This window comes from Scyliorhinus torazame, chromosome 3 (genome assembly GCF_047496885.1).
Source record: "Scyliorhinus torazame isolate Kashiwa2021f chromosome 3, sScyTor2.1, whole genome shotgun sequence".
Taxonomy (NCBI): domain Eukaryota; kingdom Metazoa; phylum Chordata; class Chondrichthyes; order Carcharhiniformes; family Scyliorhinidae; genus Scyliorhinus; species Scyliorhinus torazame.
The window spans coordinates 374,182,829-374,206,916 of record NC_092709.1 but is presented as its reverse complement, the minus strand read 5'-3'; the positions used below and the strand labels follow the sequence as shown (position 1 = coordinate 374,206,916).

The window sequence follows — 24,088 nt, the reverse complement described above, 5'->3', positions numbered from 1 at the left end:
TCCAGCCAATTTTGAATCCAATTGGCAACCTCACCCTGGATCCCGTGAGCTTTAACCTTCTGCAACAACCTACCATGCGGTACCTTGTCAAAGGCTTTGCTAAAGTCCATGTAGACAACGTCTACTGCACTTCCCTCATCTACCTTCTTGGTCACCCCCTCAAAAAACTCAATCAAATTTGTGAGACATGATTTTCCACGCACAAAGCCATGCTGACTGCCCCGAATCAGTCCTTGCCTCTCTAAATGCTTGTAGATCCTGTCTCTCAGAATACCTTCTAGCAACTTACCTACTACAGACGTTAGGCTCACCGGTCTGTAGTTCCCAGGCTTTTCCCTGCTGCCCTTCTTAAACAAGGGCACAACATTCGCCACTCTCCAATCTTCAGGCACCTCACCTGTGGCTGCCGATGATTCAAATATCTCTGTTAGGGGACCCGCAATTTCCTCCCTAGCCTCCCACAACATCCTGGGATACATTTCATCAGGTCCCGGGGATTTATCTACCTTGATGCGCTTTAAGACTTCCAGCACCTCCTCCTCTGTAATATGCACACTTCTCAAGACATCACTATTTATTTCCCTTAGTTTCCTAACATCCATGCCTTTCTCCACCGTGAATACCGATGAGAAATATTCATTCAGGATCTCACCCAACTCTTGTGGCTCTGCACATAGATGTCCTTGTTGATCCTTAAGAGGCCCTACTCTGTCCCTAGTTACTCTTTTCCCCTTTCTGTATCTGTAGAATCTCTTTGGATTCTCCCTTGCATTATTTGCCAAAGCAATTTCATGTCCCCTTTTTGCCCTCCTGATTTCCCTCTTAACTCTATTTTGACAATCTCTATACTCTTCAAGGGATCCACTTGATCCCAGTTGCTTATGTACGTCATATGCCTCCTTCTTCTTTTTGACCAGAGTCTCAATATCTCGAGTCATCCAGGGTTCCCTCCTTCTACCAGCCTTGCCCTTCACTCTAAAGGGAATGTGCTTACCCTGCACCCTGGTTAGCACATTATTAAAAGCCTCCCATTTACCAGCCGTCCCTTTGCCTGCCAACAGTCTCCCCCAATCTATCTCTGCAAGTTCCTGTCTGATACCATCAAAATTGGCCTTGCCCCAATTAAGAATTTTAACTCTTGGGCCAGACCTATCATTCTCCATAGCTATCTTAAAACTCATGGAGTTATGGTCACTTGTCCCAAAGTGATCCCTCACTAGCACTTCTGTCACTTGCCCTTCGTTATTTCCCAAGACGAGGTCAAGTTTTGCCCCCTCTCTAGTCGGTCCATCCACATACTGAATGAGAAATTCCTCCTGAATACACTCAACAAATCAGCCTTTCCTCATAGGATTTTCCCTCCATACCAGGCAACATCCTGGTAAATCTCCTCTGCACCCGCTCCAAAGCCTCCACGTCCTTCCTATAATGCGGTGACCAGAACTGTACGCAATACTCCAAATGCGGCCGTACCAGAGTTTTGTACAGCTGCAACATGACCTCATGGCTCCAGCCCCTTGCCTTGTTTGTCCCGCCCAAGTGCATTACCTCACACTTATCCGGACTGAATTCCATTTGCCTCTGATCAGCCCATCTCACCAGCCCGTCTGTATCCTCCTGTAATCTAAGGCTATCCTCCTCACTATTTACCATCCCACCAATTTTTGTTTCATCCATAAACTTACTTATCAACCCTCCTACATTCCTAAGCGGGCAGCACGGTAGCACAGTGGTTAGCACTGTTACTTCACAGCTCCAGGGTCCCAGGTTCGATTCCGGCTTGGGTCACTGTCTGTGCGGAGTCTGCACGTTCTCCTCGTGTCTGCGTGGGTTTGCTCCGGGTGCTCCGGTTCCCTCCCACAGTCCAAAGATGTGCTGTGAGGTGAATTGGACATTCCGAATTCTCCCTCAGTTTACCTGAACAGGCGCCGGAATGTGGCGACTAGGGGCTTTTCACAGTAACTTCATTGCAGTGTTAATGTAAGCCTACTTGTGACAATAAAGATTATTATTATATCTAAACCACAAACACAAAGAGCCCCAATACTGATCCCTGCGGGACCCCACTGGGCTTCCAGTCTGCTTCCTGCCACCCAGGATCCAATCTGTCAAATTTCCTTGGATCCCACGGGCTCTTCCCTTTACTATCAGTCTCCCATGTGGCACCTTATCAAAAGCCTTGCTGAAGTTCAATGTTAAGGTCTTGGGGAGGGTAAAGAAGTGAGAATGATTCCAGGGATGTGGAGAGATTGGGAAGCTGGGAATGTCCTCACAACAAATTAAGAGGAGATTTTATTTGATGTGTTCAAAATCACAAATGGCTTTGAAAGAGTGAACATGGATAAATTGTTCCACGAACACATGGGGCAATTAACCACAAGTCATGTTCCAGAACATGTGAGAGTCACTAACCACAAGTCATGTTCCAGAACATGCAATGGTCATTACCCAGAGGTCATGTTCCAGAACACGTGAGGGTCATTAACTGGAGGTCATAAATCTAAGGGAACTGCCACAAGGATAGACAGTTGATAGGGCAAAGTTGCACTCAGGGGAATGGGTTAAAGTGTGTCTGTTTCAATGCAAGGAGTGTCAGGAATTAGGGAGATGAACTTAGAGCTTGGATCAGTACTTGGACCTACGATGTTGTGGCCATGACGGAGACATGGATTTCGCAGGGGCAGGAATGGCTGTTAGATGTTCCGGGATTTAGATGTTTTCAGAAGAATAGGGAGGGAGGTAAAAGAGGAGGGGGAGTGGCACTGTTAATTAGGGAGTGCACCACAGCTGCAGGAAAGGAGGTAGTTGAGGAGGATTTGTCTACTGAGTCAGTATGGGTGGAAGTCAGAAACAAGAAAGGAGCAGTCACTGTATTGGGAGTTTTCGGTAGACCCCCCAATAGCAGCAGAGAGATAGAGGAACACATTGGGCGGCAGATCTTGGAAAAGTGCAGAAGTAACAGAGTTGTTGTCATGGGTGACTTCAACTTCCCTAATATTGACTGGAACCTCCTTCGTGCAAATGGTTTGGATGGAGCAGATTTTGTCAGGTGTGTACAGGAAGGATTCCTGACTCGATATGTAGACAGGCCGACTAGGGTAGGGGGGGGGGGGGAGGTCATATTGGACTTGGTGCTCGACAACGAACCAGGCCAGGTGTCAGATGTCTCGGTGGGAGAGCATTTCGGTGACAGTGACCACAACTCCTTGACCTTTACCATAGTCATGGAGAGGGATAGGAACAGACAGTGTGGGAAGGTATTTAATTGGGGGAGGGGAAATTATACTGCCATTAGACAGGAGCTGAGGAGCATAAAGTGGGAACAATTGTTCTCAGGGAAATGCACAACAGTAATGTGGGGGTTGTTTAAGGCGCGCTTGCTGCGAGTGCTGGATAGTTTTGTCCCACTGAGACGAGGAAGGAATGGTTAGATACATAGATACGCACATAGAAGATAGGAGCAGGAGGAGGCCTTTTGGCCCGTCGAGCCTGCTCCGCCATTCATCACCATCATGGCTGATCATCCAACTCAATAGCCTAATCCTAATGCTCTTCGGGAGGGTTTAAACTAGTTCAGCAGGGGCTTGGGAACCTGAATTGTAGCTCCAGTATACAGGAGGTTGAGAGTAGTGAGGTCATGAGTAAGGTTTCAAAGTTGCAGGAGTGTACCGGCAGGCAGGAAGGTGGTTTAAAGTGTGTCTTCTTCAATGCCAGGAGCATCCAGAATAAGGTGAGTGAACTTGCGGCATGGGTTGGTACCTGGGACTTCGATGTTGTGGCCATTTCGGAGACATGGATAGAGCAGGGACAGGAATGGTTGTTGCAGGTGCCGTGGTTTAGATATTTCAGTAAGCTCAGGGAACGTAATAAAAGAGGGGGAGGGGTGGCATTGTTAGTCAAGGACAGTATTACGGTGGCAAAGAATGTTTGATGAGGACTCGTCTACTGAGGTAGTATGGGCTGAGGTTAGAAACAGGAAAGGAGAGGTCACCCTGTTAGGGGTTTTCTATAGACCTCCAAAAAGTTCCAGAGATGTAGAGGAAAGGATTGCAAAGATGATTCTGGATAGGAGCGAAAGCAACAGGGTAGTTGTTATGGGGGACTTTAACTTTCCAAATATTGACTGAAAACGCTATATTTCGAGTACTTTAGATGGGTCCGTTTTTGTCCAATGTGTGCAGGAGGGTTTCCTGACACAGTACGTAGATAGGCCAACGGGAGGTGAGGCCGTATTGGATTTGGTACTGGGTAATGAACCAGGACAGGTGTTAGATTTGGAGGTAGGTGAGCACTTTGGTGATAGTGACCACAATTCGATTACGTTTACTTTAGTGCTGGAAAGGGATAGGTATATACCGCAGGGCAAGAGTTATATCTGGGGGAAAGGCAATTGTGATGCGATGAGGCAAGACTTAGGATGCATCGGATGGAGAGGAAAACTGCAGGGGATGGGCACAATGGAAATATGGAGCTTGTTCAAGGAACAGCTACTGCGTGTCCTTGATAAGTATGTACCTGTCAGGCAGGGAGGAAGTGGTCGAGCGAGGGAACTGTGGTTTACTAAAGCAGTTGAAACACTTGTCAAGAGGAAGAAGGAGGCTTATGTAAAGATGAGACATGAAGGTTCAGTTAGGGCGCTCGAGTGTTACAAGTTAGCTAGGAAGGACCTAAAGAGAGAGCTAAGAAGAGCCAGGAGGGGACATGAGAAGACTTTGGCAGGTAGGATCAAGGATAACCATAAAGCCTTCTATAGAGATGTCAGGAATAAAAGAATGACTAGGGTAAGATTAGGGCCAGTCAAGGACAGTAGTGGAAAGTTGTGCGTGGAGTCCGAGGAGATAGGAGATGTGCAAAATGATTATTTTTCGTCAGTATTCACACAGGAAAATGACAATGTTGTCGAGGAGAATACTGAGATTCAGGCTACTAGACTAGAACGGCTTGAGGTTCATAAGGAGGAGGTGTTAGCGATTCTTGAAAATGTGAAAATAGATAAGTCCCCAGGGCCGGATGGGATTTATCCTAGGATTCTCTGGGAAGCTAGGGAGGAGATTGCTGAGCCTTTGGCTTTGATCTCTAAGTCATCTTTGTCTACAGGAATAGTGCCAGAAGACTGGAGGATAGCAAATGTTGTCCCCTTGTTTAAGAAGGGGAGTAGAGACAACCCCGGTAACTATAGACCAATGAGCCTTACTTCTGTTGTGTGCAAAGTCTTGGAAAGGTTTATCAGAGATAGGGTGTATAATCACCTGGAAAGGAATCATTTGATTAGAGATAGTCAACACGGTTTTGTGAAGGGTAGGTCATGCCCCACAAACCTTATTGAGTTCTTTCAGAAGGTGACCAAACAGGTGGGTGAGGGTAAAGCAGTTGATGTGGTGTATATGGATTTCAGTAAAGTGTTTGATAAGGTTCCCCACGGTAGGCTACTGCAGAAAATACGGAGTCATGGGATTCAGGGTGATTTAGCAGTTTGGATCAGAAATTGGCGAGCTATATCTGTTTTGGGGCCACTGCTGTTTGTCATTTTTATAAATGACCTGGAGGAGGGCGTAGAAGGATGGGTGAGTAAATTTTAAGATGACACTAAAGTCGGTGGAGTTGTGGACAGTGCGGAAGGATGTTACAAGTTACAGAGGGACATAGATAAGCTGCAGAGCTGGGCTGAAAGGTGGCAAATGGAGTTGAATGCAGAAAAGTGTGAGGTGATTCATTTTGGAAGGAATAACAGGAAGACAGAGTACTGAACTAATGGGAAGACTCTTGGTAGTGTGGATGAGCAGAGAGATCTCGGTGTCCATGTACATAGATCCCTGAAAGTTGCCACCCAGGTTGAGAGGGTTGTTTCGAAGGCGTACGGTGTGTTAGCTTTTGTTGGTAGAGAGATTGAGTTTCGGAGTCATGAGGTCATGTTGCAGCTGTACAAAACTCTGGTGCGGCCGCATTTGGAGTATTGCGTGCAATTCTTGTCGCCGCATTATAGGAAGGATGTGGAAGCATTGGAAAGGGTTCAGCGGAGATTTACCAGAATGTTGCCTGGTATGGAGGGAAGATTTTATGAGGAAAGGCTGAGGGACTTGAGGCTGTTTTCGTTAGAGAGAAGAAGGTTAAGAGGTGACTTAATCGAGGCATACAAGATGATCAGAGGATTGGACAGGGTGGACAGTGAGAGCCTTTTTCCTCGGATGGTGATGTCTAGCACGAGGGGACATAGCTTTAAATTGAGGGGAGATAGATATAGGACAGATGTCAGAGGCAGGTTCTTTACTCAGAGAGTAGTAAGGGCGTGGGATGCCCTGCCTGCAACAGTAGTGGACTCGCCAACACTAAGGGCATTCGAATGGTCATTGGATAGACATATGGACGATAAGGGAATAGTGTAGATGGGCTTTAGAGTGGTTTCACAGGTCGCGCAACATCGAGGGCCGAAGGGCCTGTACTGCGTTGTAATGTTCTATGTTCTTTGTTCCCACTCTCCCCAAATGCTATATCCAGTCGCCTCTTGAATATATTCAAAGTTTAGCATCAACTACTTCCTGTGGTAATGAATTCCACAAGCTCACCACTCTTGTGTGAAGAAATGTCTCCTTATCTCTGTCCGAAATGGTTTACCCTGAATCCTCAGACTGTGACCCCTGGTTCTAGACACACCCACCATTGGTAACATCTTCCCAACAAATGTGAGGTCATGCATTTTGGAAGGTCTAATACAGGTTACAGAGGGACATAGATAAGATGTAGCGCTGGGCGGAGAGATGGCAGATGGAGTTTAATCCGGACAAATGTGAGGTAATGCATTTTGGAAGGTCTAATGCAGGTAGGGAATATACAGTGAATGGTAGAACCCTCAAGAGTATTGAAAGTCAGAGAGATTTAGGAGTACAGGTCCACAGGTCACTGAAAGGGGCAATACAGGTGGAGAAGGTAGTCAAGAAGGCATACGGCATGCTTGCCTTCATTGGCCGGGGCATTGAGTATAAGAATTGGCAAGTCATGTTGCAGCTGTATAGAACCTTAGTTAGGCCACAGTTGGAGTATAGTGTTCAATTCTGGTCGCCACACTACCAGAAGGATGTGGAGGCTTTAGAGAGGGTGCAGAAGAGATTTACCAGAATGTTGCCTGGTATGGAGGACATTAGCTATGAGGAGCGGTTGAATAAACTCGGTTTGTTCTCACTGGAGCGAAGGAGTTTGAGGGGTGACCTGATAGAGGGGCATAGACCGAGTGGATAGTCAGAGGCTTTTCCCCAGGGTAGAGGGGTCAATTACTCGGGGGCATAGGTTTAAGGTGCGAGGGGCAAGGTTTAGAGGACATGTACGAGGCAAGCTTTTTCACAGAGGGTAGTGGGTGCCTGGAACTCGCTACCGGAGGAGGTGGTGGAAGCAGGGACGATAGGGACATTTAAGGGGCATCTTGACAAATACATGAATAGGATGGGAATAGAGGGATATGCATTCCGGAAGTGTAGAAGATTTTAGTTTAGTCGGGCAGCATGGTCGGCACGGGCTTGGAGGGCCGAAGGGCCTGTTCCTGTGCTGTACTTTTCTTTGTTCTTTATTCTTTGATGCAGAGATCCTACCGCATGATCTGGACAGGTTGGGCGAGTCATTTGTGTTTTTGTATAAATGACTTGGACGAGGAAGTGGAAGGGTGGGTTAGTAAGTTTGCCAATGACACAAAGGTTGGTGGAGTTGTAGATAGTGTTGAGGGTTGTTGCAGGTTACAACAGGACATTGACAGGATGCAGAGCTGGGCTGAGAAGTGGCAGATGCAATTCAGCCTAGATAAATGTGAAGTGATTCATTTTGGAAGGTCGAATTTGAATGCTGAATACAGGGTTAAAGGAAGGATTCTTGGAAGTGTGGAGGAACAGAGTGCTGGTTTAGCACAATGGGCTAAACAGCTGGATGTAGTGCAGAACAAGGCCAGCAGCATGGGTTCAATTCCTGTACCGGCCTCCCCAAACAGGCGCCGGAATGTGGCGACTAGGGGCTTTACACAGTAACTTCATTGAAGCCTACTTGTGACATTAAGCGATTATAATTATTATTATCATCATTTTGGTGTCCACGGACATAGATCCCTCAAAGTTGCCACCCAGGTTGATAGGGTTGTTGAGAAGGTGTATGGTGCGTTGGCTTTCATTAACAGGGGGATTGAGTTTAAGAGCCGTGAGGTTTTGCTGCAACTTTACAAAACCCTACTTAGACCACACTTGGAATATTGTGTCCAGTTCTGGTCGCCTCATTATAGGACGGATGTGGATGCTTTGGAGAGGGTACAGAGGAGATTTACCAGGATGCTGCCTGGACTGGAGGGCATGTCTTATGAAGAAAGGTTGAGGGAGCTTGGGCTTTTCTCACTGGAGCGAAGAAGAACATAAGAACATAAGAACTAGGAGCAGGAGTCGGCCATCTGGCCCCTCGAGCCTGCTCCACCATTCAATGAGATCATGGCTGATCTTTTGTGGACTCAGCTCCACTTTCCGGCCCGAACACCATAACCCTTAATCCCTTTATTCTTCAAAAAACTATCTATCTTTATCTTAAAAACATTTAATGAAGGAGCCTCTACTGCTTCACTGGGCAAGGAATTCCATAGATTCACAACCCTTTGGGTGAAGAAGTTCCTCCTAAACTCAGTCCTAAATCTACTTCCCCTTATTTTGAGGCTATGCCCCCTAGTTCTGCTTTCACCCGCCAGTGGAAACAACCTGCCCGCATCTATCCTATCTATTCCCTTCATAATTTTATACGTTTCTATAAGATCCCCCCTCATCCTTCTAATTGCAGCATAACCTCCCTAGTCTTAAACTCCATCCGTCTAGCAATGAAGGACAAAATTCCATTTGCCTTCTTAATCACCTGTTGCACCTGTAACACCTGAAGGCAGGGAAGTGACTTGATAGAGGTGTACAAGGTGGTGAGAGGCATGGATAGAGTGGATAGCCAGAGACCCCAGGGTGGAAATGGCTGTCACGAGAGGACATAATTTTAAGGTGATTGGAGGAAGGTATAGGGGAGATGTCAGAGGTAGGGGGCGAAATTCTCCGGTATCGACGCGATGTCCGCCGACTGGCGCCCAAAACGGCGCAAATCAGTCGGGCATCGCGCCGCCCCACAGGTGCGGAATGCTCCGCATCTTGGGGGGCCGAGCCCCAAACTTAAGGGGCTAGGTTGGCGCCGGACGAATTTCCGCCCCGCCAGCTGGCGCGGAAATGACATCTCCGGGCGGCACATGCGCGGGAGCGTCAGCGGCCGCTGACGGCATTCCTGCACATGCGCAGTGGAGGGAGTCTCTTCCGCCTCCGCCATGGTGGAGACCGTGGCGAAGGCGGAAGGAAAAGAGTGCCCCCACGGCACAGGCCCGCCCGTGGATCGGTGGGCCCCGATCGCGGGCCAGGCCACCGTGGGGGCAACCCCCGGGGCCAGATCGCCCCACGCCCCCCACCCCGGAGCCCGCCCGTGCCGCCTTGTCCCGCCAGTAAGGTAGGTGGTTTAATCTACGCTGGCGGGACAGACATTTTAGCGGCGGGACTTCGGCCCATCCGGGCCGGAGAATCGCGGGGGGGGGCCCGCCAACCGGCGCGGCGCGATTCCCGCCCTGCCGAATATCCGGTGCCGGAGAATTCGGCAAACGGCGGGGGCGGGATTCACGCCAGCCCCTGGCGATTCTCCGACCCGGCGGGGGGTCGGAGAATCTCGTCCAGGTTCTTTACACAGAGAGTGGTGGGTGTGTGGAATCACTGCCAGCAGAGGTGGTGGAGTCAGAGTCATTCGGGACATTTAAGCGACGCTTGGACAGGCACATGCACAGCAGTAAATTGAAGGGGTGGAGGTTAGGTTGATCTTAGATTAGTGTGAATGGCCGGCACAACATTGTGGGCCGAAGGGCCTGTTCTGTGCTGTACTGTTCTATGTTCTATGATGTGAGGGGACGTGAGGGAATGATTGTGATTACACTGTGAGCTGTTGATCTGGAACATCCTTCCCAAAAGAACAACATTCCAAATGGATCTGGATCAATACCCGGAAGAGGAAACACATTCAAGGCCATGGGGAAAGATTGGGGAAATCGGATTAAACAGGAGAACCCTTCAAAGTGCTGGAAGAATGGGTAGAAATGACGACACTGTAGGTAAGAGTCGATAAAACAATGTTCGGATGGATTGCACCGTTCGTGACCTGTGCAATGTTAGACATATCCAACAGTTTGACCCGGAAAACATTAATTTCTGGGATTTCTTACCGGTCTGGTGGTACAGCGAGACTCCTGTGGAGATCGGGACTGGCAGTTTCCGTGGAGATGCGGTTTCGATTTTCATCAGTTCTTCACAGCATTGTTTCCAGGCACCTGACAAACCAGAGGAACAAATTGGCTCAGATCCCCGTTCACGTCAGCCTGACACAATGATCTGCTCTGGGAAGGGAGAGCAGCTGGGGCATTATTCTTCAGCAGATATAAAGAAGCAGTTTCCACCTGATGGAGCGAAGGAATGGGGGTTCTGTCGCCGTATCCCTGAGTTTCTCAATGAACCAATGGTGAAGAGAGGCCGGTTCCAGATTCCTCCTTTGACCAGTGAACAAGCATCAAATCAGAACAATCCCAAAGTACAGACAAGCCTGACACATCACTGAGAATATGGAAAACAGAGCAGCAGGCCATTCGGCCCTTCAAACCTGCTCCCCCATTCATCACCATCATGGCTGATCATCCAACTCAATAGCCCAATCCTGCTTTCTCCCCATATCCTCTGATCCCCTTCGCCCCAAGTGCTATATCGAACTGCTTCTTGGCCTGGGAGAGGGAGTGATGGTGAGAGAGTGATGGTGAGAGGGGGCCACGGAGAGAGAGAGGTGGTGAGAGGGGGCCGCGGAGAGAGAGTGGTGGTGAGAGGGGGCCGCGGAGAGGGAGTGATGGTGAGAGGGGGCCTCGGGGAGGGAGTGATGGTGAGAGGGGGTCTGGGAGAGAGAGTGATGGTGAGAGGGGGCCTCGGGGAGGGAGTGATGGTGAGAGGGGGCCTCGGGGAGGGAGTGATGGTGAGAGTGGGTCTGGGAGAGGGCGTGATGGTGAGAGGGGGCCTCGGGGAGGGAGTGATGGTGTGAGGGGGCCTGGGAGAGGGAGTGATGGTGAGAGTGGGACTGGGAGAGGGAGTGATGGTGAGAGGGGGCCTTGGGGAGGGAGTGATGGTGAGAGGGGGCCTCGGGGAGGGAGTGAAGGTGAGAGGGGGCCTCGGGGAGGGAGTGATGGTGAGAGGGGGCCTCGGGGAGGGAGTGATGGTGAGAGGGGGCCTGGGAGAGGGAGTGATGGTGAGAGGGGGTCTGGGAGAGGGAGTGATGGTGAGAGGGGGCCTTGGGGAGGGAGTTATGGTGAGAGGGGGTGTGGGAGAGGGAGTGATGGTGAGAGGGGGTCTGGAAGAGGGAGTGATGGTGAGAGGGGGCCTCGGGGAGGAAGTGATGGTGAGAGGGGGCCTCGGGGAGGGAGTGAAGGTGAGAGGGGGCCTCGGGGAAGGAGTGATGGCGAGAGGGGGCCTCGGGGAAGGAGTGATGGTGAGAGGGGGTCTGGGAGAGGGAGTGATGGTGAGAGGGGACCTCGGGGAGGGAGTGATGGTGAGAGGGGGCCTCGGGGAGGGAGTGATGGCGAGAGTGGGCCTCGGGGAGGGAGTGATGGTGAGAGGGGGCCTCGGGGAGGGAGTGATGGTGAGAGGGGGCCTCGGGGAGGGAGTGATGGTGAGAGGGGGCCTCGGGGAAGGAGTGATGGTGAGAGGGGACCTCGGGGAGGGAGTGATGGTGAGAGGGGGCCTGGGAGAGGGAGTGATGGTGAGAGGGGGCCTGGGAGAGGGAGTAATGGTGAGAGTGGGACTGGGAGAGGGCGTGATGGTGAGAGGGGGTCTGGGAGAGGGAGTGATGGTGAGAGGGGACCTCGGGGAGGGAGTGATGGTGAGAGGGGGTCTGGGAGAGGGAGTGATGGTGAGAGGGGGCCTCGGGGAGGGAGTGATGGTGAGAGGGGGCCTTGGGGAGGGAGTGATGGTGAGAGGGGGTCTGGGAGAGGGAGTGATGGTGAGAGGGGGTCTGGGAGAGGGAGTGATGGTGAGAGGGGGCCTCGGGGAGGAAGTGATGGTGAGAGGGGGCCTCGGGGAGGGAGTGAAGGTGAGAGGGGGCCTCGGGGAAGGAGTGATGGCGAGAGGGGGCCTCGGGGAAGGAGTGATGGTGAGAGGGGGTCTGGGAGAGGGAGTGATGGTGAGAGGGGACCTCGGGGAGGGAGTGATGGTGAGAGGGGGCCTCGGGGAGGGAGTGATGGCGAGAGTGGGCCTCGGGGAGGGAGTGATGGTGAGAGGGGGCCTCGGGGAGGGAGTGATGGTGAGAGGGGGCCTCGGGGAGGGAGTGATGGTGAGAGGGGGCCTCGGGGAAGGAGTGATGGTGAGAGGGGACCTCGGGGAGGGAGTGATGGTGAGAGGGGGCCTGGGAGAGGGAGTGATGGTGAGAGGGGGCCTGGGAGAGGGAGTAATGGTGAGAGTGGGACTGGGAGAGGGCGTGATGGTGAGAGGGGGTCTGGGAGAGGGAGTGATGGTGAGAGGGGACCTCGGGGAGGGAGTGATGGTGAGAGGGGGTCTGGGAGAGGGAGTAATGATGAGAGGGGGCCTTGGGGAGGGAATGATGGTGAGAGAGGGCCTCGGAGAAGGAGTGATGGTGAGAGGGGGTCTGGGAGAGGGAGTGATGGTGAGAGGGGGCCTCGGGGAGGGAGTGATGGTGAGAGGGGGCCTTGGGGAGGGAGTGATGGTGAGAGGGGGTCTGGGAGAGGGAGTGATGGTGAGAGGGGGTCTGGGAGAGGGAGTGATGGTGAGAGGGGGCCTCGGGGAGGAAGTGATGGTGAGAGGGGGCCTCGGGGAGGGAGTGAAGGTGAGAGGGGGACTCGGGGAGGAAGTGATGGTGAGAGGGGACCTCGGGGAGGGAGTGATGGTGAGAGGGGACCTGGGAGAGGGAGTGATGGTGAGAGAGGGCCTGGGAGAGGGAGTGATGGTGAGAGTGGGACTGGGAGAGGGTGTGATGGTGAGAGGGGGCCTCGGGGAGGGAGTGATGGTGAGAGGGGGCCTCGGGGAGGGAGTGATGGTGAGAGGGGGCCTCGGGGAGGGAGTGATGGTGAGAGGGGGCCTCGGGGAAGGAGTGATGGTGAGAGGGGGTCTGGGAGAGGGAGTGATGGTGAGAGGGGACCTCGGGGAGGGAGTGATGGTGAGAGGGGGCCTCGGGGAGGGAGTGATGGTGAGAGGGGGCCTCGGGGAAGGAGTGATGGTGAGAGGGGGCCTCGGGGAGGGAGTGATGGTGAGAGGGGGCCTCGGGGAGGGAGTGATGGTGAGAGGGGGCCTCGGGGATAGGGTAATGGTGAGAGGGGGCCTCGGGGAAGGGGTGATTGTGAGAAGGGGCCTCGGGGAGGGAGTGATGGTGAGAGGGGGCCTCGGGGAGGGAGTGATGGTGAGAGGGGGCCTGGGAGAGGGAGTGATGGTGAGAGGGGGCCTCGGGGAGGGAGTGATGGTGAGAGGGGGCCTCGGGGAGGGAGTGATGGTGAGAGGGGGCCTCGGGGAGGGAGTGATGGTGAGAGGGGGCCTCGGGGAAGGAGTCATGGCGAGAGTGGGCCTCGGGGAAGGAGTGATGGTGAGAGGGGGTCTGGGAGAGGGAGTGATGGTGAGAGGGGACCTCGGGGAGGGAGTGATGGTGAGAGGGGGCCTCGGGGAGGGAGTGATGGCGAGAGTGGGCCTCGGGGAGGGAGTGATGGTGAGAGGGGGCCTCGGGGAGGGAGTGATGGTGAGAGGGGGCCTCGGGGAGGGAGTGATGGTGAGAGGGGGCCTGGGAGAGGGAGTGATGGTGAGAGGGGGCCTGGGAGAGGGAGTAATGGTGAGAGTGGGACTGGGAGAGGGCGTGATGGTGAGAGGGTGTCTGGGAGAGGGAGTGATGGTGAGAGGGGGCCTCGGGGAGGGAGTGATGGTGAGAGGGGGCCTTGGGGAGGGAGTGATGGTGAGAGGGGGTCTGGGAGAGGGAGTGATGGTGAGAGGGGGTCTGGGAGAGGGAGTGATGGTGAGAGAGGGCCTCGGAGAAGGAGTGATGGTGAGAGGGGGTCTGGGAGAGGGAGTGATGGTGAGAGGGGGCCTCGGGGAGGGAGTGATGGTGAGAGGGGGCCTTGGGGAGGGAGTGATGGTGAGAGGGGGTCTGGGAGAGGGAGTGATGGTGAGAGGGGGTCTGGGAGAGGGAGTGATGGTGAGAGGGGGCCTCGGGGAGGAAGTGATGGTGAGAGGGGGCCTCGGGGAGGGAGTGAAGGTGAGAGGGGGACTCGGGGAGGGAGTGATGGTGAGAGGGGACCTCGGGGAGGGAGTGATGGTGAGAGGGGACCTGGGAGAGGGAGTAATGGTGAGAGGGGGCCTGGGAGAGGGAGTGATGGTGAGAGTGGGACTGGGAGAGGGTGTGATGGTGAGAGGGGGCCTCGGGGAGGGAGTGATGGTGAGAGGGGGCCTCGGGGAGGGAGTGATGGTGAGAGGGGGCCTCGGAGAGGGAGTGATGGTGAGAGGGGGCCTCGGGGAAGGAGTGATGGTGAGAGGGCGTCTGGGAGAGGGAGCGATGGTGAGAGGGGACCTCGGGGAGGGAGTGATGGTGAGAGGGGGCCTCGGGGAGGGAGTGATGGTGAGAGGGGGCCTCGGGGAAGGAGTGATGGTGAGAGGGGGCCTCGGGGAGGGAGTGATGGTGAGAGGGGGCCTCGGGGAGGGATTGATGGTGAGAGGGGTCCTCGGGGAGGGAGTGATGGTGAGAGGGGGCCTCGGGGAAGGGGTGATGGTGAGAGGGGGCCTCGGGGAGGGAGTGATGGTGAGAGGGGGCCTCGGGGAGGGAGTGATGGTGAGAGGGGGCCTGGGAGAGGGAGTGATGGTGAGAGGGGGCCTCGGGGAGGGAGTGATGGTGAGAGGGGGCCTCGGGGAGGGAGTGATGGTGAGAGGGGGCCTCAGGGAAGGGGTGATGGTGAGAGGGGGCCTCGGGGAAGGAGTGATGGTGAGAGGGGGCCTTGGAGAGTTAGTGATGGTGAGAAGGGGTCTGGGAGAGGGAGTGATGTTGAGAGGGGGCCTCGGGGAGGGAGTGATGGTGAGAGGGGGCCTCGGGGAGGGAGTGATGGTGAGAGGGGGCCTGGGAGAGGGAATGATGGTGAGAGAGCGCCTCGGAGAAGGAGTGATGGTGAGAGGGGGCCTCGGGGAGGGAGTGATGGTGAGAGGGGGCCTTGGGGAGGGAGTGATGGTGAGAGGGGGTCTGGGAGAGGGAGTGATGGTGAGAGGGGGTCTGGGAGAGGGAGTGATGGTGAGAGGGGGCCTCGGGGAGGAAGTGATGGTGAGAGGGGGCCTCGGGGAGGGAGTGAAGGTGAGAGGGGGCCTCGGGGAAGGAGTGATGGCGAGAGGGGGCCTCGGGGAAGGAGTGATGGTGAGAGGGGGTCTGGGAGAGGGAGTGATGGTGAGAGGGGACCTCGGGGAGGGAGTGATGGTGAGAGGGGGCCTCGGGGAGGGAGTGATGGCGAGAGTGGGCCTCGGGGAGGGAGTGATGGTGAGAGGGGGCCTCGGGGAGGGAGTGATGGTGAGAGGGGGCCTCGGGGAGGGAGTGATGGTGAGAGGGGGCCTCGGGGAAGGAGTGATGGTGAGAGGGGACCTCGGGGAGGGAGTGATGGTGAGAGGGGGCCTGGGAGAGGGAGTGATGGTGAGAGGGGGCCTGGGAGAGGGAGTAATGGTGAGAGTGGGACTGGGAGAGGGCGTGATGGTGAGAGGGGGTCTGGGAGAGGGAGTGATGGTGAGAGGGGACCTCGGGGAGGGAGTGATGGTGAGAGGGGGTCTGGGAGAGGGAGTAATGATGAGAGGGGGCCTTGGGGAGGGAATGATGGTGAGAGAGGGCCTCGGAGAAGGAGTGATGGTGAGAGGGGGTCTGGGAGAGGGAGTGATGGTGAGAGGGGGCCTCGGGGAGGGAGTGATGGTGAGAGGGGGCCTTGGGGAGGGAGTGATGGTGAGAGGGGGTCTGGGAGAGGGAGTGATGGTGAGAGGGGGTCTGGGAGAGGGAGTGATGGTGAGAGGGGGCCTCGGGGAGGAAGTGATGGTGAGAGGGGGCCTCGGGGAGGGAGTGAAGGTGAGAGGGGGACTCGGGGAGGAAGTGATGGTGAGAGGGGACCTCGGGGAGGGAGTGATGGTGAGAGGGGACCTGGGAGAGGGAGTGATGGTGAGAGAGGGCCTGGGAGAGGGAGTGATGGTGAGAGTGGGACTGGGAGAGGGTGTGATGGTGAGAGGGGGCCTCGGGGAGGGAGTGATGGTGAGAGGGGGCCTCGGGGAGGGAGTGATGGTGAGAGGGGGCCTCGGGGAGGGAGTGATGGTGAGAGGGGGCCTCGGGGAAGGAGTGATGGTGAGAGGGGGTCTGGGAGAGGGAGTGATGGTGAGAGGGGACCTCGGGGAGGGAGTGATGGTGAGAGGGGGCCTCGGGGAGGGAGTGATGGTGAGAGGGGGCCTCGGGGAAGGAGTGATGGTGAGAGGGGGCCTCGGGGAGGCAGTGATGGTGAGAGGGGGCCTCGGGGAGGGAGTGATGGTGAGAGGGGGCCTCGGGGATAGGGTAATGGTGAGAGGGGGCCTCGGGGAAGGGGTGATTGTGAGAAGGGGCCTCGGGGAGGGAGTGATGGTGAGAGGGGGCCTCGGGGAGGGAGTGATGGTGAGAGGGGGCCTGGGAGAGGGAGTGATGGTGAGAGGGGGCCTCGGGGAGGGAGTGATGGTGAGAGGGGGCCTCGGGGAGGGAGTGATGGTGAGAGGGGGCCTCGGGGAGGGAGTGATGGTGAGAGGGGGCCTCGGGGAAGGAGTCATGGCGAGAGTGGGCCTCGGGGAAGGAGTGATGGTGAGAGGGGGTCTGGGAGAGGGAGTGATGGTGAGAGGGGACCTCGGGGAGGGAGTGATGGTGAGAGGGGGCCTCGGGGAGGGAGTGATGGCGAGAGTGGGCCTCGGGGAGGGAGTGATGGTGAGAGGGGGCCTCGGGGAGGGAGTGATGGTGAGAGGGGGCCTCGGGGAGGGAGTGATGGTGAGAGGGGGCCTGGGAGAGGGAGTGATGGTGAGAGGGGGCCTGGGAGAGGGAGTAATGGTGAGAGTGGGACTGGGAGAGGGCGTGATGGTGAGAGGGTGTCTGGGAGAGGGAGTGATGGTGAGAGGGGACCGCGGGGAGGGAGTGATGGTGAGAGGGGGTCTGGGAGAGGGAGTGATGGTGAGAGGGGGCCTCGGGGAGGGAGTGATGGTGAGAGGGGGCCTTGGGGAGGGAGTGATGGTGAGAGGGGGTCTGGGAGAGGGAGTGATGGTGAGAGGGGGTCTGGGAGAGGGAGTGATGGTGAGAGAGGGCCTCGGAGAAGGAGTGATGGTGAGAGGGGGTCTGGGAGAGGGAGTGATGGTGAGAGGGGGCCTCGGGCAGGGAGTGATGGTGAGAGGGGGCCTTGGGGAGGGAGTGATGGTGAGAGGGGGTCTGGGAGAGGGAGTGATGGTGAGAGGGGGTCTGGGAGAGGGAGTGATGGTGAGAGGGGGCCTCGGGGAGGAAGTGATGGTGAGAGGGGGCCTCGGGGAGGGAGTGAAGGTGAGAGGGGGACTCGGGGAGGGAGTGATGGTGAGAGGGGACCTCGGGGAGGGAGTGATGGTGAGAGGGGACCTGGGAGAGGGAGTAATGGTGAGAGGGGGCCTGGGAGAGGGAGTGATGGTGAGAGTGGGACTGGGAGAGGGTGTGATGGTGAGAGGGGGCCTCGGGGAGGGAGTGATGGTGAGAGGGGGCCTCGGGGAGGGAGTGATGGTGAGAGGGGGCCTCGGAGAGGGAGTGATGGTGAGAGGGGGCCTCGGGGAAGGAGTGATGGTGAGAGGGCGTCTGGGAGAGGGAGCGATGGTGAGAGGGGACCTCGGGGAGGGAGTGATGGTGAGAGGGGGCCTCGGGGAGGGAGTGATGGTGAGAGGGGGCCTCGGGGAAGGAGTGATGGTGAGAGGGGGCCTCGGGGAGGGAGTGATGGTGAAAGGGGGCCTCGGGGAGGGATTGATGGTGAGAGGGGTCCTCGGGGAGGGAGTGATGGTGATAGGGGGCCTCGGGGAAGGGGTGATGGTGAGAGGGGGCCTCGGGGAGGGAGTGATGGTGAGAGGGGGCCTCGGGGAGGGAGTGATGGTGAGAGGGGGCCTGGGAGAGGGAGTGATGGTGAGAGGGGGCCTCGGGGAGGGAGTGATGGTGAGAGGGGGCCTCGGGGAGGGAGTGATGGTGAGAGGGGGCCTCAGGGAAGGGGTGATGGTGAGAGGGGGCCTCGGGGAAGGAGTGATGGTGAGAGGGGGCCTTGGAGAGTTAGTGATGGTGAGAAGGGGTCTGGGAGAGGGAGTGATGTTGAGAGGGGGCCTCGGGGAGGGAGTGATGGTGAGAGGGGGCCTCGGGGAGGGAGTGATGGTGAGAGGGGGCCTGGGAGAGGGAATGATGGTGAGAGAGCGCCTCGGAGAAGGAGTGATGGTGAGAGGGGGTCTGGGAGAGGGAGTGATGGTGAGAGGGGGCCGTGGGGAGGGAGTGATGGTGAGAGTGGGACTGGGAGAGGGAGTGATGGTGAGAGGGGGCCTCGGGGAGGAAGTGATGGTGAGAGGGGGCCTCGGGGAGGGAGTGATGGTGAGAGGGGACCTGGGAGAGGGAGTGATGGTGAGAGTGGGACTGGGAGAGGGAGTGATGGTGAGAGGGGGCCTCTTGGAGGGAGTGATGGTGAGAGGGGGCCTCGGGGAAGAAGTGATGGTGAGAGGGGGCCTTGGGGAGGGAGTGATGGTGAGAGGGGGTCTGGGAGAGGGAGTGATGGTGAGAGGTGGCCTTGGGGAGGGAGTGATGGTGAGAGGGGGCCTCGGGGAAGAAGTGATGGTGAGAGGGGGCCTTGGGGAGGGAGTGATGGTGAGAGGGGGTCTGGGAGAGGGAGTGATGGTGAGAGGGGGCCTCGGGGAGGGAGTGATGGTGAGAGGGGGCCTCGGGGAGGGAGTGATGGTGAGAGGGGGCCTCGGGGAGGGAGTGATGGTGAGAGGGGACCTCGGGGAGGGAGTGATGGTGAGAGGGGGCCTCGGGGAAGGAGTGATGGTGAGAGGGGGTCTGGGAGAGGGAGTGATGGTGAGAGGGGGCCTCGGGGAGGGAGTGATGGTGAGAGGGGGCCTCGGGGGGGGAGTGATGGTGAGAGGGGGCTTCGGGGAGGGAGTGATGGTGAGAGGGGGCCTCGGGGAGGGAGTGATGGTGAGAGGGTGTCTGGGAGAGGGCGTGATGGTGAGAGTGGGACTGGGAGAGTGAGTGATGGTGAGAGGGGGCCTCGGGGAGGGAGTGATGGTGAGAGGGGGTCTGGGAGAGGGAGTGATGGTGAGAGGGGGCCTCGGGGAGGGAGTGATGGTGAGAGGGAGCCTCGGGGAAGGAGTGATGGTGAGAGGGGGTCTGGGAGAGGGAGTGATGGTGAGAGGGGGCCTAGGGGAGGGAGTGATGGTGAGAGGGGGCTTCGGGGAGGGAGTGATGGCGAGAGTGGGCCTCGGGGAGGGAGTGATGGTGAGAGGGGGCCTCGGGGAGGGAGTGATGGTGAGAGGGGGCCTCGGGGAAGAAGTGATGGTGAGAGGGGGTCTGGGAGAGGGAGTGATGGTGAGAGGGGGCCTCGGGGAGGGAGTGATGGTGAGAGGGGGCCTCGGGGAGGGAGTGATGGTGAGAGGGGGCCTCGGGGAAGAAGTGATGGTGAGAGGGGGCCTCGGGGAGGGAGTGATGGTGAGAGGGGGTCTGGGAGAGGGAGTGATGGTGAGAGGGGGCCTCGGGGAGGGAATGATGGTGAGAGGGGGTCTGGGAGAGGGAGTGATGGTGAGAGGGGGCCTCGGGGAGGGAGTGATGGTGAGAGGGGGTCTGGGAGAGGGAGTGATGGTGAGAGGGGGCCTCGGGGAGGGAGTGATGGTGAGAGGGGGCCTCGGGGAGGGAGTGATGGTGAGAGTGGGACTGGGAGAGGGAGTGATGGTGAGAGGGGGCCTCGGGGAGGGAGTGATGGTGAGAGGGGGTCTGGGAGAGGGAGTGATGGTGAGAGGGGGCCTCGGGGAGGGAGTGATGGTGAGAGGGGGCCTCGGGGAGGGAGTGATGGTGAGAGGGGGTCTGGGAGAGGGAGTGATGGTGAGAGGGGGCCTTGGAGAGGGAGTGATGGTGAGAAGGGGCCTCGGGGAGGGAGTGATGGTGAGAGGGGGCCTGGGAGAGGGAGTGATGGTGAGAGTGGGCCTCGGGGAAGAAGTGATGGTGAGAGGGGGTCTGGGAGAGGGAGTGATGGTGAGAGGGGGCCTCGGGGAGGGAGTGATGGTGAGAGGGGGTCTGGGAGAGGGAGTGATGGTGAGAGGGGGCCTCGGGGAGGGAGTGATGGTGAGAGGGGGCCTCGGGGAGGGAGTGATGGTGAGAGGGGGTCTGGGAGAGGGAGTGATGGTGAGAGGGGGCCTCGGGGAGGGAGTGATTGTGAGAGGGGGCCTCGGGGAAGGAGTGATGGTGAGAGTGGGCCTCGGGGAGGGAGTGATGGTGAGAGGGGGCCTCGGGGAGGGAGTGATGGTGAGAGGGGGCCTGGGAGAGGGAGTGATGGTGACAGGGGGCCTCGGGGAGGGAGTGATGGTGAGAGGGGGCCTCGGGGAAGGAGTGATGGTGAGAGGGGGTCTGGGAGGGGGGGTGATGGTGAGAGGGGGCCTCGGGGAGGGTGTGATGGTGAGAGGGGGCCTGGGAGAGGGAGTGATGGTGAGAGGGGGTCTGGGAGAGGGAGTGATGGTGAGAGGGGGCCTCGGGGAGGGAGTGATGGTGAGAGGGGGCCTCGGGGAGGGAGTGATGGTGAGAGGGGTTCTGGGAGAGGGAGTGATGGTGAGAGGGGGCCTCGGGGAGGGAGTGATGGTGAGAGGGGGTCTGGGAGAGGGAGTGATGGTGAGAGGGGGCCTCGGGGAGGGAGTGATGGTGAGAGGGGGCCTCGGGGAAGAAGTGATGGTGAGAGGGGGCCTTGGGGAGGGAGTGATGGTGAGAGGGGGTCTGGGAGAGGGAGTGATGGTGAGAGGGGGCCTCGGGGAGGGAGTGATGGTGAGACGGGGCCTCGGGGAGGGAGTGATGGTGAGAGGGGACCTCGGGGAGGGAGTGCTGGTGAGAGGGGCCTCGGGGAAGGAGTGATGGTGAGAGGGGGTCTGGGAGAGGGAGTGATGGTGAGAGGGGGCCTCGGGGAGGGAGTGATGGTGAGAGGGGGCCTCGGGGAGGGAGTGATGGTGAGAGGGGGCCTCGGGGAGGGAGTGATGGTGAGAGGGGGCCTCGGGGAGGGAGTGATGGTGAGAGGGGACCTGGGAGAGGGCGTGATGGTGAGAGTGGGACTGGGAGAGGGAGTGATGGTGAGAGGGGGCCTCGGGGAGGGAGTGATGGTGAGAGGGGGCCTCGGGGAGGGAGTGATGGTGAGAGGGGGCCTCGGGGAAGCAGTGATGGTGAGAGGGGGTCTGGGAGAGGGAGTGATGGTGAGAGGGGGCCTTGGGGAGGGAGTGATGGTGAGAGGGGGCCTCGGGGAGGGAGTGATGGCGAGAGTGGGCCTCGGGGAGGGAGTGATGGTGAGAGGGGGCCTCGGGGAATAAGTGATGGTGAGAGGGGGTCTGGGAGAGGGAGTGATGGTGAGAGGGGGCCTCGGGGAAGAAGTGATGGTGAGAGGGGGCCTCGGGGAGGGAGTGATGGTGAGAGGGGGTCTGGGAGAGGGAGTGATGGTGAGAGGGGGCCTCGGGGAGGGAATGATGGTGAGAGGGGGTCTGGGAGAGTGAGTGATGGTGAGAGGGGGCCTCGGGGAGGGAGTGATGGTGAGAGGGGCTCTGGGAGAGGGAGTGATGGTGAGAGGGGGCCTCGGGGAGGGAGTGATGGTGAGAGGGGGCCTCGGGGAGGGAGTGATGGTGAGAGTGGGACTGGGAGAGGGAGTGATGGTGAGAGGGGGCCTCGGGGAGGGAGTGATGGTGAGAGGGGGTCTGGGAGAGGGAGTGATGGTGAGAGGGGGCCTCGGGGAGGGAGTGATGGTGAGAGGGGGTCTGGGAGAGGGAGTGATGGTGAGAGGGGGCCTCGGGGAGGGAGTGATGGTGAGAAGGGGCCTCGGGGAGGGAGTGATGGTGAGAGGGGGCCTGGGAGAGGGAGTGATGGTGAGAGGGGGCCTCGGGGAAGAAGTGATGGTGAGAGGGGGTCTGGGAGAGGGAGTGATGGTGAGAGGGGGCCTCGGGGAGGGAGTGATGGTGAGAGGGGGTCTGGGAGAGGGAGTGATGGTGAGAGGGGGCCTCGGGGAGGGAGTGATGGTGAGAGGGGGCCTCGGGGAGGGAGTGATGGTGAGAGGGGGTCTGGGAGAGGGAGTGATGGTGAGAGGGGGCCTCGGGGAGGGAGTGATTGTGAGAGGGGGCCTCGGGGAAGGAGTGATGGTGAGAGGGGGCCTCGGGGAGGGAGTCATGGTGAGAGGGGGCCTCGGGGAGGGAGTGATGGTGAGAGGGGGCCTGGGAGAGGGAGTGATGGTGAGAGGGGGCCTCGGGGAGGGAGTGATGGTGAGAGGGGGCCTCGGGGAAGGAGTGATGGTGAGAGGGGGTCTGGGAGAGGGGGTGATGGTGAGAGGGGGCGTCGGGGAGGGAGTGATGGTGAGAGGGGGCCTGGGAGAGGGAGTGATGGTGAGAGGGGGTCTGGGAGAGGGAGTGATGGTGAGAGGGGGCCTCGGGGAGGGAGTGATGGTGAGAGGGGGCCTCGGGGAGGGAGTGATGGTGAGAGGGGTTCTGGGAGAGGGAGTGATGGTGAGAGGGGGCCTCGGGGAGGGAGTGATGGTGAGAGGGGGTCTGGGAGAGGGAGTGATGGTGAGAGGGGGCCTCGGGGAGGGAGTGATGGTGAGAGGGGGCCTCGGGGAAGGAGTGATGGTGAGAGCGGGCCTCGGGGAGGGAGTGATGGTGAGAGGGGGCCTCGGGGAGGGAGTGATGGTGAGAGGGGGCCTCAGGGAAGGAGTGATGGTGAGAGGGGGTCTGGGAGAGGGAGTGATGGTGAGAGGGGGCCTCGGGGAGGGGGTGATGGTGAGAGGGGGTCTGGGAGAGGGAGTGATGGTGAGAGGGGGCCTCGGGGAGGGAGTGATGGTGAGAGGGGGTCTGGGAGAGGGAGTGATGAATGTTTTGCTGTGATTTCTGTTTTCCTTCCAATGTCTGGTGGTCCTTTTATCGATGTCCTCCTTCAGGGGGGTGGAGAAACTTGTGTGGGTGAGGATGGGGCGGGGGCTCTGTGGGTGAGGACGGGGGCTCTGTGGGTGAGGGTGTGGGGGCTCTGTGGGTGAGGGTGTGGGGGCTCTGTGGGTGAGGATGGGGGCGGGCTCTGTGGGTGAGGGTGTGGGGGCTCTGTGGGTGAGGGTGTGGGGGCTCTGTGGGTGAGGATGGGGGCTCTGTGGGTGAGGGTGTGGGGGCTCTGTGAGTGATGGTGTGGGGGCTGTGTGGGTGAGGATGGGGGCGGGGGCTCTGTGGGTGAGGGTGTGGGGGCTCTGTGGGTGAGGATGGGGGCGGGTGCTCTGTGGGTGAGGGTGTGGGGGCTCTGTGGGTGAGGATGGGGGCGGGGGCTCTGTGGGTGATGGTGTGGGGGCTCTGTGGGTGAGGATGGGGGCGGGGGCTCTGTGGGTGAGGGTGTGGGGGCTCTGTGGGTGAGGGTGTGGGGGCTCTGTGGGTGAGAGTGTGGGGGCTCTGTGGGTGAGGGTGTGGGTGCTCTGCGGGTGAGGGTGTGGGGGCTGTGTGGGTGAGGATGGGGGCGGGGGCTCTGTGGGTGAGGGTGTGGGGGCTCTGCGGGTGAGGGTGTGGGGGCTCTGTGGGTGAGGGTGTGGGGGCTCTGTGGGTGAGGGTGTGGGGGCTCTGTGGGTGAGGGTGTGGCGGCTGTGTGGGTGAGGGTGTGGGGGCTCTGTGGGTGAGGGTGTGGGTGCTCTGTGGGTGAGGATGTGGGTGCTCTGTGGGTGAGGGTATGGGGGTTGTGTGGGTGAGGGTGTGGGGGCTCTGTGGGTGAGGGTGTGGCGGCTCTGTGGGTGATGGTGCAGGGGCTGTGTGGGTGAGGGTGTGGG

General features: G+C 58.3%; 1 protein-coding gene across 1 annotated transcript in view; it reads right to left on the bottom strand.

The window, feature by feature from the left end:
* Positions 1-24,088, bottom strand: part of LOC140409372 (rhotekin-like) — a 297,698-nt gene that overhangs the window by 48,943 nt on the left and 224,667 nt on the right. The window contains exon 11 of the mRNA XM_072497817.1: positions 10,250-10,354. Within this exon, the coding sequence (XP_072353918.1) occupies positions 10,250-10,354 (105 nt within the window). The remainder of the gene's footprint in view (positions 1-10,249; positions 10,355-24,088) is intronic.